This window comes from Carassius carassius, chromosome 26 (genome assembly GCF_963082965.1).
Source record: "Carassius carassius chromosome 26, fCarCar2.1, whole genome shotgun sequence".
Taxonomy (NCBI): domain Eukaryota; kingdom Metazoa; phylum Chordata; class Actinopteri; order Cypriniformes; family Cyprinidae; genus Carassius; species Carassius carassius.
Window position 1 is genome coordinate 15959165 of NC_081780.1, and position 12929 is coordinate 15972093.

The 12929-nt window shown below is 36.0% G+C and overlaps 1 protein-coding gene across 2 annotated transcripts in view; it reads right to left on the minus strand.

The window, feature by feature from the left end:
• Positions 1-2269: 2269 nt before the first annotated feature.
• The window catches only part of LOC132105892 (carboxypeptidase M-like), a 51739-nt gene continuing 41079 nt past the window's right edge, over positions 2270-12929 (minus strand). The window contains exon 9 of one of the 2 annotated variants that reach the window (XM_059511372.1): positions 2270-3053. In XM_059511372.1, the coding sequence (XP_059367355.1) occupies positions 2805-3053 (249 nt within the window). In that variant the 3' untranslated portion in view covers positions 2270-2804. Of the gene's footprint in view, positions 3054-8512; positions 8700-12929 lie in introns of those variants that run through there. The other variant, XM_059511374.1, reaches the window with a different exon arrangement.

Below are 12929 nucleotides of genomic sequence, written 5' to 3' on the forward strand. Positions count from 1 at the left end.
TATCGCTCTTTCAATAGGAAAAAATATCTCACCTTTAATAGTCAATCATATTTACAGTACAAACCTTGTCAGTGAACTATGAGGGCAAAAAAACAAAACGGAAACAAAATAATCGTTCATTAATCGTAATCGAGGTAAAATGTTCAATTAATCGAGGTTTTGATTTTAGGCCATAATCGTCCAGCCCTAATATTAATTGTCTAACTTGGCTGGGTTGATTATGTATTTATTTTTTAAATCTGACTTAGAAATTGTGTAAGTTAAATTTAGCGCATAATTCCATTGGCACTAGAACAGTGGTGTCAAACTCATTTCCTGGAGGGCCAGATCCCTGCAGTTTAGTTCCAACCCTGCTCCAGCACACAAAGCATGTAGTTTTCAAACAAGCCTGAAGGACTGGATTAATTGGATCAGGTGCGTTTAACTAGGGTTGCATCTAAACTCTGCAGGGCTCCAGCAATTGAGTTTGACACCCCTGCACTAGAATAACCTTGTTACTAAAAGGGGAGAATTTTGAAGGTAAAATGGTAGTGTTTGCCAACCCCACAGAAACAACATTGTTACTGTAAAAAAAAAAGTCAAGAAAACATTAGGGTGACTGGCAATGTTTCTTACTAAAATAGTAGTTAACATGTATTTGAATAATCATCTACTGTTTGATTTTTCTGTTGCTGACAAAGATATTGAGATGTTGAATCGTGTGAGTATATCTTGAAATGTGCAGAATCATTTAACAAATGTCTGTCACCTTTTATTTGAAAGGCTGCATGCGGGGTTTGGACTAGAGCTGTTCCGATACCCTTATTCCCTTTCCGATACCTGGGCTCAGGGTATCGGCCGATACCGAGTACTGATCCGATACCTGGGTGTGTATCTGTATATACTACTAGCCCTGTGTTAATTGCTAGAATTATTTTATGGTGTGCTTCAGACTTATCCCTTAATAAAACATGAACAAATACATGGTGAACTACTGTATTTATTACAGTATTTTTATTATCTGACACGAATTTGACTAATATTATTTATTTTCTTTAGCGAAAAAGAACTTCAAATGCAGCCAAAAATCTAACACCGCAAACTAAAAAAGGTATTTTAGTTTTACAATATAACTGTATAAAAAACTGCAACAAATAAGTCTAGGAATATAAAAAATGGTATTAATCTGATAATCTCTTTACAACAAAAGTAAAAAACAAGGAACTGTCGAGGCATAATTATTATTATTATTAATAGAGACGTATTATTATTACTACATGGACATAGCTAAATCTACTGTAGGCTACAACAGTAGCTTAATATATTGTCAATTTACTCAGGTTAAACCGAACAGTTTTCTCAAATGAAACTTTAAATTCTCATGAAGTGATGGTATTTGCGTTCGTGTCCTCATATAGTGACACACGGCATGAGACTACAAAACAGAAAGCTCCCGCACATCTGCGCCCGTCACCCACAGAGATATAGAATTTGCAGGAGTAATATTTAAATAGTATTTTGCAGTTTAATATTCACAGACACTAGTATATATATTCAGCTACAGTCTGGAACCCTGCGCTTAGACTACCACAGAAGTGACTGAACGCAGCTGCGGGTAACGAATATACTCGAACTTTCTACCGGTGCTACAGAGACGCTGGTATCATCACATTTTTACATTTTCAGCACCGACTTGGTAAGGAAAGTGCCAGTACTTGTGGCATCCCTAGTCGCCGTTTTACTGTCTGGTTGGTCCAGTCTGAAATACTGCTAAACAGCGGACATACTGCTAATAATAATATAGAAGCGGCTTCACTGTCTGTTGGCAGTTTAGAACGCGATGAGCGATCATGTCATATATGGATCAGTGCTGCTAACGCGTTTTCGTTTCTTCTTCGCTGCTCTTAACAGGGGTTGCTTGTGGCAACTTCCTGTGTTTTCAATGCATTCTGAGCAGCGAAGAAGAACTGTGCAGCGGTTAGGCAAAGCTAGCGGTCATAACTAGGTCGTTTAAGAAAATGGTATCGGATCGGTCTATGGGTTCATGTACTTGCCGATGCCAGAATTTGTTGTGGTATCGGGGATATTTCCGATACTAGTATCGGAATCGGAACAACTTTAGTTTGGACTGGAAAGGGAACACTTTAAATAGTTGTAGTCACTGTTTTTAAGGGTGGTAGGGGCCAAGCTAGTTAAAAACGTCTGTGGTTAGTGTAGGCAAAAAAAATTGTGTGCTTAAAAAAAACAGAACACATACTGCAGGGGACTTGTGGAAAAAAGACAGCAGATCTTGGTGTTTGACATGTTTATTGAAGGGACTGTCAGTCTTTAATGTGAGGTAGAAAGAGCACTGGTTTTCATTTGGCTTGCAAAAAGACTGTCAATGTAGAAATGAAGTTATTAGCTTGACACAATCTGCAAATTTTTAAACAATAACTGCAAAGAAAACGGTCAAGACTAGAAACTTGGTCCAACAATAAAAATGTATGTGTGCTATATTTCTTCATATACACAGCCTTCAACTTTGATACTCTTCTTGAGTTTGTTTTCCACTATTGATAAGCATTTTAAATGAGACTAAATCAAACAAGGCTAGTTTAAAACTAAATGTCAAGTGGTTGAGGGTTTTGGTCAAGGATTTGTATGTTGGTCCTAAAAAGTATAATGACTACAGCGGCTTGTGGATATTCTTGACCTGCTGCATGTGTGTAGACAGTTTTGACAATTGTAGATATGTTGTCACAATCTCTTTTACAAAAGGTAGGAAAAATGTGCAATAAAAGCATAAATGAGTTTGTCCTTAATGTTTCAGAGTCTGTACTCCTTCAGGACAGCATCAGCAGTCTTTGGAGGAGGAATAAGGTAAGTGTAGTGAACACACTGGGCAGCAGGGTGGCACTGTCGCTCTCCTGGATTCCCGGATCTGGGGTGGTGCAGGACTGGGGCAGTTGTGTTGCTGTTGAGCTGTAGTCACTGTTTTGCAGGAGAAAGTTTTGTGTGAGTGCAGAGAATGCACTAGGACCATATGGCACTTGAACTGTCTGGGTGAGGGTTTTGTGTCCTGGGTTTGTCACCTGAAGATAGGAAACAAAAGCAAATGAAGCTGTTATTCAGTGTCTAAATGAAAAAGAAATGTTTAAGGTGTAAATGTGCACTATTCATCAGTCTATATTGCATGAGTAATACAATTTTTGTAAAAAGAAGAGAAGTTATATTTTGACCAGATTGGCGGCAGCAAGTGTCCCCATGTATTTTTGTTTGTATTAGGCATTGTTTAATGTGCTATGCACTGTTTTTGGTAAAGGCGGACATACACGGTGCGATTTTTGCTGCTGTACGAGTTCGCATTCGATTGATTTTTATTTTATTTAATCGTGTGGAAATCGTGTGTTCATATGGTCGCGGCTCGTATCATGTACGAGGAATTACAAGCACTTCCCGACCTCCTGATCATTTTTAAACATGTCTAAAAAGTTTGTGAGCTATTGGTTTGAATTCGTGACGTGTGCGGTTGAACGAGCTGATTTGTTGATCTACCTGAAGTTGACCAATCACGAACTAGGAAAACCACAGAAGAAGAAAGACGTAGACGGCAGTGCCATGGCGGACTATTGACCAAGAGGATAAACTCACTGAACTCTGGCAGGAACAGCAAACACTGTATGATGTTTCTAGCAGCGTGTACCATGCTTTTTAATTCTCTCTCTCTCACACACACGCATATGTAGTTTACGGGGACTCTCCATGGATGTTACGGTTTTCTATACTTTATAAACTGTATATTCTATCCCCATACATACCTCACAGAAAAATGCATGTTTAAAATTTTAACAAAAAAAATAAATAAAGAAGTGAAGTCTGCACACTGAAAACTACTGCTCCAGAAGAATTTAATCAAGCAACGTTTCGACCTTCAGGTTTTCATCAGGCACAATGTTTATATTATTCTCTTGTCTTGCACCTGCGTCCTATTTGGATGTTTGGGATGTGCACACCATTTTTTGCATTATAAAATTTTAAACACCAATTTATTTTTATTTTTTTATTTTTTTTAAAAGCCATTTGGTTTACGAGGGCACAGGAAGTGTCTTCATAAACCAGGTTTACGTTATAATATGTTGTAATATGTCATTATAGATGACAAACACTAGGGTGACCAGACGTCCTGGTGCTGAAAAAGAGCCTGTATGTGTAGGAAACAGTCACGGCTCGTATCAATACTTTATATGCAGTTATGAGAGAGGGAGAGCAGTTAGATTAGGTGCGTTCGACTTGAAGCAGCGCTGCTTCAAGTCGAACTAGCCTATCAACTTCGTGTGATTGCTTCGGAAATTGGCAGGTTGTAAAATCGTGTCGTATATCACCTCGTCCGTACGATTTTCAGATAAACTCACTCGTGATGTGCGTGGACATACTATCTTCCAACCATCAGCATTCGCCCAGTGTACGCCCGCCTTAAAGGGTTAGTTCACCCAAAAATCTAAATTATGTCATTAATAACTCACCCTCATGTCGGTCCAAACCTGTGAGACCTCCGTTTATCTTCAGAACACAGTTTAAGATGTTTTAGATTTAGTCCAAGAGCTCTCAGTCCCTCCATTGAAAGTGTGTATGGTATACTGTCCATGTCCAGAAAAGTAATAAAAACATCATCAAAGTAGTCCATGTGACATCAGAGGGTCAGTTAGAATTTGTTGAAGCATCGAAAATACATTTTGGTCCAAAAATAGCAAAAACTATGACTTTATTCAGCATTATCTTCTCTTCTGTGTCTGTTGTGAGCACGTTCACTGCAGTGTATATCCGGTTCACGAACGAATCATTCAATGTAACCGGATCTTCTTGAACCAGTTCACCAAATTGAACTGAATCGTTTGAAACTGTTTGCGTCTCCAATACGCATTAATCCACAAATGACTTAAGCTGTTAACTTTTTTACGAATGATTTGTTCGCGAACTGGATAATCATACACTGCAGTGAACGCGCTCACAACAGACACGGAAGGCAAGACAATGCTGAATAAAGTCATAGTTTTTGCTATTTTTGGACCACAATGTATTTTCGATGCTTCAACAAATTCTAACTGACCCTCTGATGTCACATGGACTACTTTGTGTGTACGGTATACTGTCCATGTCCAGAAAGGTAAGAAAAACATCAGTTTCAATGGAGGGACTGAGAGCTCTCGGACTGAATCTAAAACATCTTACACTGTGTTCTGAAGATGAACGGAGGTCTTACGAGTTTGGAACGATTTGAGGGTGAGTTATTAATGACAGAATTATGATTTTTGGGTGAACTAACCCTATAAAGTTTTGAAATGTATGGTTTTCCTTTATATTGTTTTTGGTGAGTTATGACTATGTAATTGCAAGAAATTGTAGGTTTCATTAAATTACATATTGGCATACATACCTCATCACAAACACCTGAACATGCAATTAAAGTGCACCCTGAATAACAGGTAGCAGAGACAAAATAGATTATGGAATGTTATACTTTTAAATGATTTATGTAATTTATAGGGAGATAAATAATAGTAAGGATAAGAACAAAAGAATAGGTCTCTGTTTTGAAAGTGGAATGGATATAGTAACATTGAATTAGTCAAGGAATACACTCCCTGAACCATATATGCCATTTTCGCTATTACCTACCCTTCATGTCCATGTGCAAACACCTTAACAAATCCATTTCTTATGCTACAACTGCATTAACACACTTGATATCAATTAATAAAAACATCCATATACAACAGGGTACCTTTGATTTCTTTTAACACAAGGTCACCTTCTGCTTCAGTTGTAGGAATTAAACTAACGTTATTGTATGATACGGCATCAAACTCAAGTCTTTGACCCCCACGCACAATGTTTATTTTAGCTGCTGACCAAAACATGCAGGAATTACAGCTATGTTATACTGTGTGTAATTGTTGCTGTGAATCCACATCATGCGCTCTGAACACCTCTCCATGCAGGTGAAACAAGACTTGAAAAACAAATCCCACTCACAGATGGCAGCAACAAAGTCCTGGATGATCACAGCATCCTTTCACAACATCCAGCCCTGTGAACAACACTCTCCAGCAGATAGACATGTCACGGTCAAGGTCTTCAATCAAGCGACTACGTCGCAGGAGGGTTCACCACAATGTGCAAACAAGACCAGAGTAGACTTGGCCAGACAAGAAACGTTCCAGGTCTTTCAAAATGGCCACCAGACAGTGTAAACACATGGAGACTCATCACAGTGTGCAATGATCTGATTGACTTGAATTTTACAAGAGGTATGTAGTAACAAACACATCAATTGGTTAAGACATCAGGAATGAGGTATATATCTCTATATCTATCTAGACCTCTGTATCTAGATATAATATCTAGATCTCTATCTATAATATCTAGATATTTTGATCTAGATATTTTGATCTAGATCTAGAGTTCTAGATATTTTGATCTAGATCTAGAGTTCTAGATATTTTGATCTAGAAATAGAGTTCTAGATATTTTGATCTAGAAATAGAGTTCTAGATATTTTGATCTAGAAATAGAGTTCTAGATATTTTGATCTAGAAATAGAGTTCTAGATATTTTGATCTAGAAATAGAGTTCTAGATATTTTGATCTAGAAATAGAGTTCTAGATATTTTGATCTAGAAATAGAGTTCTAGATATTTTGATCTAGATATTTTAATCTAGATATAGAGTTCTAGATATAGAGATCTAGATATTTTGATCTAGATATTTTGATCTAGATATAGAGTTCTAGATATTTTGATCTAGATATAGAGTTCTAGATATAGAGATCTAGATATTTTGATCTAGATATTTTGATCTAGATATAGAGTTCTAGATATTTTGATCTAGATATTATGATCTAGATATAGAGTTCTAGATATTATGATCTAGATATTGATCTAGATATTTTGATCTAGATATTTTGATCTAGATATAGAGTTCTAGATATTATGATCTAGATATAGAGTTCTAGATATTATGATCTAGATATAGAGATCTAGATATTTTGATCTAGATATTTTGATCTAGATATTTTGATCTAGATATAGAGTTCTAGATATAGAGTTCTAGATATTTTGATCTAGATATTTTGATCTAGATATAGAGTTCTAGATATTTTGATCTAGATATTATGATCTAGATATTATGATCTAGATATTATGATCTAGATATTTTGATCTAGATATTTTGATCTAGATATTTTGATCTAGATATAGAGATCTAGATATAGAGTTCTAGATATTTTGATCTAGATACAGAGTTCTAGATATTTTGATCTAGATACAGAGTTCTAGATATTTTGATCTAGATATAGAGATCTAGATATTGAGATCTAGCTAGATCTAGATGTATAGATAGATATCTAACTAGATTAATCACACATTTTTTCTGTGATTAATCGCAATAAAAAATGTTTTTGTACGTTTTTAATGTAGAAACAACAAAGACAGTATATTTTAAATACTTGTTTAAATGGCATCTTTTTATGAATGAAGGCCAGTATTACTGATATTAATACAGCTACTGATTTTTTTTTTTTACATTTATTATTAGGCTTCAAAAATATAACAGTTTTTAATTTAAGTAAACTTAAAACAATGCTAACATAAACCCATAATAAATGTCATGTTTACTCCTGCCCTTCCTGTCTTAACAGTTAGGAAATAAACAGAAATTTAATAAAGTTATATGCAGTCTGCACTGCATAAACTATAAATTAAATAGTTAATCCTTATTAAAGCTACAAAAGTTATTTAGTCAAGAGCAGCGAGTCATTTTCTCTGTTCCCTTTGTTCTTTAACTTTACTGACAGGAAGCTTTATTGGCTGCTGTCCCTTTAAGAGCAGACAGACACGCGGATCTCGCCTCATTCTCTCACAACTCTTTTTGTTCATTTTAGACTTTATATGAATCATTTAAGATTGCTCTTATGAGGATAATCGACAAAACTGGCACTTTGGGATGTTTATTGTTAGTTCAAGCGCTTAAGAGAACTGGATTCTGGCGCCCTGTTTATGCATTGTGTGTGTGTGTGTATGTGTGTGTGTGTCACATAAGGGCATTCACAGACAGCGCATTCTCTTTTGTCTTGCCGCGCTTGAAATGTTTAAAAGCATTTAAATGAATAAGAGAGTGATCATATAATGTAAAGCTAGCCAACGGATGGCAGAAAATACGGATGCTGCGTTAATTGCGTTAAATATTTTGACACGTTAATCGAATTATTAACAAAAATTAATCGAATGCATTAACGTTGACAGCACTTATATATATATATATATATATATATATATATAGAGAGAGAGAGAGATAAAAATATATATAGAGAGATGGATATATATATATATATATATATATATAGAGAGAGAGAAAGAGAGAGATATTATTACATGCCTGGCTCAAAGCAAGCAACAGAGTAGGGAAAGACCACACACGGAATAGCAATAGATTCTAGATTTATGAAATCAATAGAATTTAACAAAATAAATTTGATACAGTCAGTAATGAAGATGGCTTTAAAAATAAAAGTGTAAGCAATCAGTATAGTGAGGTACAGTGAATAAGCAGAACAAAATCCTAGTTGGTGCGGGAGAAATGGAACAGCGGCAGTCCCCCCTTTCCGGTCTCATCTACAGCGTCTTTAAAGGCCCAGACCAGGAACTAATTAGCACAACTCCAGACACCTGTGCCCAGCTCACCTGTAAGAGACAGTCGCAGCACACAGGCAGGAGGAGCCAGGCAAAGCCATGACAATATAGATATAGATATATATATAGATAGATAGATAGATATAGATATATATATATATATAGATATATTCTCAGCTATGGAATTAAGCTCATCTATCTTTATTAAATTAAAGCTTATAGTCTGCCCTTCAATTTCATCTTGATGGTTTCATTTTAATTCTATTCAGGTGGTTTAAGGAGCCAAATTTAGGAAAATTGTGTCAGTGTCCAAATATATATGGATCTGACGTGCGCTAAGGTCAATATTATTAGCCCCCTCAAGAAATTGTCCATTTCATTGGCTACGCAACAGACCAATGTTATCCAATGACTTGCCTAACTAGTCAAACTTGCCTAATTAACCTGTTTAATTCTAAACCTTTAAATTGCACGGTGATCTTGCAAAACAACTAGTAAAACAATATGTAGTCATAATGGCAGAAACAATGTTAGTTTAGACTTGACAAAAAGATTTGTTAATGTGCTCACAAAAGGACAAGCATATACACATTTAAAGCATTTTCAAGTGTCCAGAACTGCTGTGACAAGTATTATCAAGGGATTTTTTAAGAGACCCACTCAGCAGACAACAGTGGCAGGAAGCTATAAATTCCTAAAAACTAGAAAACTTGTGAGAACTTTCTAAAGACCCAAGAATGACTGCCAAGACCAGGGACGTGCGGTCAGGGTAGGCAGTGCCTCACCAAAGGAAATGTTGACATTACATTTATTAATTCCAAGAGCTTTATTAATTCACCACATTATTAATTGCATTAATTTTATTCCAAATATTATTTTTTGTAACAACAATTTTCAGGAATACACATAATATATATACTCATTTTGCCATTGTTTGCTCCTAAAAACCGTTGTTTCATGCAGGTAATTCAAAAGCCATGGCCATTGAGGCAGAGGTGAGCGGTGCCTCTTTGGTCCATAGAACGTAGTTTATGTAGATTTGCGCATGCGCAGTCGGTTCTCATGCTGTCTTGAATTATCAACATTGAGGCAGAGACCGAGCTTGCTTCATGTCACGTGATCTACTCGCTCTCACTCAATCCGCGCGCTTCCCAAATACTAGCATCTAGTATACTTGCGTGTCGGTGTGTGCGCCTAGCAGTTTGTAGGAGCGAATAAGCTGTTTTTGTCCTTTAAAGCTGTACTGCTGACGCAATGTTTTCTGACTGTAGCCTGGTGCGCCGTCACCAGACCAAAAGTGTGTGTGTGCGCCGTGGCTGTCTGTGCGCGTTTGCGCATTTTGATGGAGTGACTAGGCTGCCGCGCCGCCTCCTTCTCTGTGTCCCGCACAAAACATTTGTTTGTTGTATAAGTCATAAGATAGATGTGTCCATTAATTTGATCATTATATTTGATTGTGCATTAGCCTCACATGACTGACTTTGCTGAATGCAGGCAGCGATCTGATGATGCCTGATATGAACTTGGGTTGCTAAATTAACTGAATGAATATATGAACATATATTCCACACATTGATAGGTCACAGCCTACCCATGACAAGATTTCACCGCACGTTACTGGCCAAGACACTAGTCAATCATTTAGCCAAGTCTGGGACTGATGTCTCAGAACAAAGATGGTCAGTAGAAGCCCACACAACATTGGACAGTAAGGTTGCAGACCAAGAAAAAAAAAAACACTTCTGAAGAAGAGACACCTCCAAACTACACTTAAGTTTAAAGGACAACCTGGGAAATATTATGCATCCTGGAAACTTGTCCTTTGTTCAGATGGGACAAAACTACAGCTCTTTACCCATAGAGATGATGCCAATGTTTGCAGAAAGAAGGGAGAGGCTCTCAACCCAAACAACACCGTTCCCACAGTGAAGCTCACTGAAGACCACAGTACATGCCAGGACATCGACAAATCTGGAGTAACTTTACAGATTTGCTAAGGAAGAATAGACTGCAAGTACTCTGGAGACATCAACCTCAAATTACCACAAACGACTTAAGGCTGTCATCAAGAAAAAGGGATACACCATTGTTTCTATTTGCATTACAACCACTCCAAACTTCCTAAATAAAGTATAACGTTTAGAAATGCCATGTTGAAAAAAAAAAAAACCTTTTCACACCATTAAACAACCCTCAACAACTTTCTCATAATGTGTACTTTTACGGTTCTCCGTTTTCTCATCCTAAAAACACAGATAAGGCTCCCATTTAAAGTATCACTGACCTCTCTTTAACACTCAACGCATATTTACCCAAATACTTTGATTGCATTACTCATAAACTAACATTAACAATAAACTTGTGTCACAGAATACAGTACATCCTTGTGCGTGTGAAATAACTGATGCTACACAATAGGGATGGGACGATAACCGGTTTTATTGATAACCGTGATAAAATGTGCTGAAGGTTAGTAATATCATTTAAAAATGAATTATCATTAAAACAGTGTTTGATTATCGCGGTTTTAATAACTCACTATTAAATCATGTCCAGCCAGCAACAGTCTGACGCAAGCGCAGCGCACAATGTTTTTTTTGTTTTTTTTCGAGAAGGAATGGCGAAAGTCAGTGACTTTTCTATGCTTCTACACTTTTCATTGTAAGGAAGGAAATGCCACATAATTTAATCTTTCTTTAAATTAAGTGCATAGAGTTGCTTGTTTTATTAGTTGTTTGTTGATTATTAAATATAAAACTTGCTGAAATGTTTTCAGTGTGAGCATCAACTATTTTTGAACACTTTCATCTCGTTTCAACAAAACCGTGATAATATTGATAATCGTGATAATTTTAGTCACTATAATCGTGATATTAAATTTTCATACCGTCCCATCCCTACTACACAAAAATAACAGTAAAAGTAAAAATACTCATAGAAATATTTTCAATTAAGTGTAACTCCTTTCTACCCACCTGGATGATGAAAATTAATACAATCTTCTTACACATACATTCTCACTACTACTTTACATTAATATTTCTATTGCTTTATCCATGCCTTACTCTACATATTTCTTAGGTTCCTTTTAATTGATAATCACTTTTACAATCTAAAACTCTTATTTAGTCTCAGGTAATGAAGCCTTTGGCCCCAAATTTACACAAACACAATTCATTTCTTCTCAATGAATCACATTTCCCGGTAGTGTTGTCACGGTACCAAAATTTCAGTATTCGGTACCGATACCAGTGAAAATCCACGGTTCTCGGTACCAATTTCGGTACCAAAGCAAAACACAAAAATATGCTAATTAAAAAAAAAGTTTTTAGCACTAAAAATAAAACCAATGCCATTCTTTATACTTATTCACAATCGTGTTTAAAGTTTTTCTACAAGTTATATAATTATGAAAAACAGTAAACAAGTTTCACCCAAATTTAATTTGTCTTTTAATTTATTAAATTTAAACACATTTTATTTTTGGTAAATAAAGGGGATTTGCTATTAAAATTAAAACATGGAAGAAATATTGTGATTTATTTCTTTAAAAAAAATAAAGTTTTATAAATTTTTTCAACAGTAGTAGCAGTAATCACATACATTTTACTAAATAATAGTAATATTTCTAGCACAATGCCTTTATGTTAAAATTTAATTTTAGGCCTAATGAATGCATATTTATCATTTTAACTGAACTTAAGGCTGGTGGTGATGCTTAAGATATTTTTGGTCATTGAGGGTTTCTGTAAAAAAAATAGTAATAGATCATATTAATTATTTTTAAAAGATAATACTACTACTAATTCTACTATCATACTAATGTATATACAATGCACTATGAATTGATGAGCTGCTGGGCTCATGAATATTAATCACGTTGTCTGCGTTCGGTCAAACTGATTTGCTGAAATCAAAACAGGGACGGTACTAAATCAGCGGCAGCCAATTAAATTGCCATTTGCTCATTAGCTCCACCCACTACCGGAGAAACCGGTATATCTTCTGCTTGTTCGAAAATGAATATGAATAATTCTAAATGAACTCCATTATTCTGACAGGAGAAGACAACAAAGAATAGTTTACATATAGCGTGTCGATTCAGCGTGGTAAGACTATCGCTCTCTCTCTCTTTGCATGTGTGAGAAACAGCGCTATCAGTAAAGCGACGGTGAGTCGTGCGCCTTCACAAAGAGTTTACAGAGCATCAAATACAGGTGCGCTGTGCGTCCATTGAGATGAACTGAAAAGTTCAGATCACTTGATGGAGAGAGAACACTG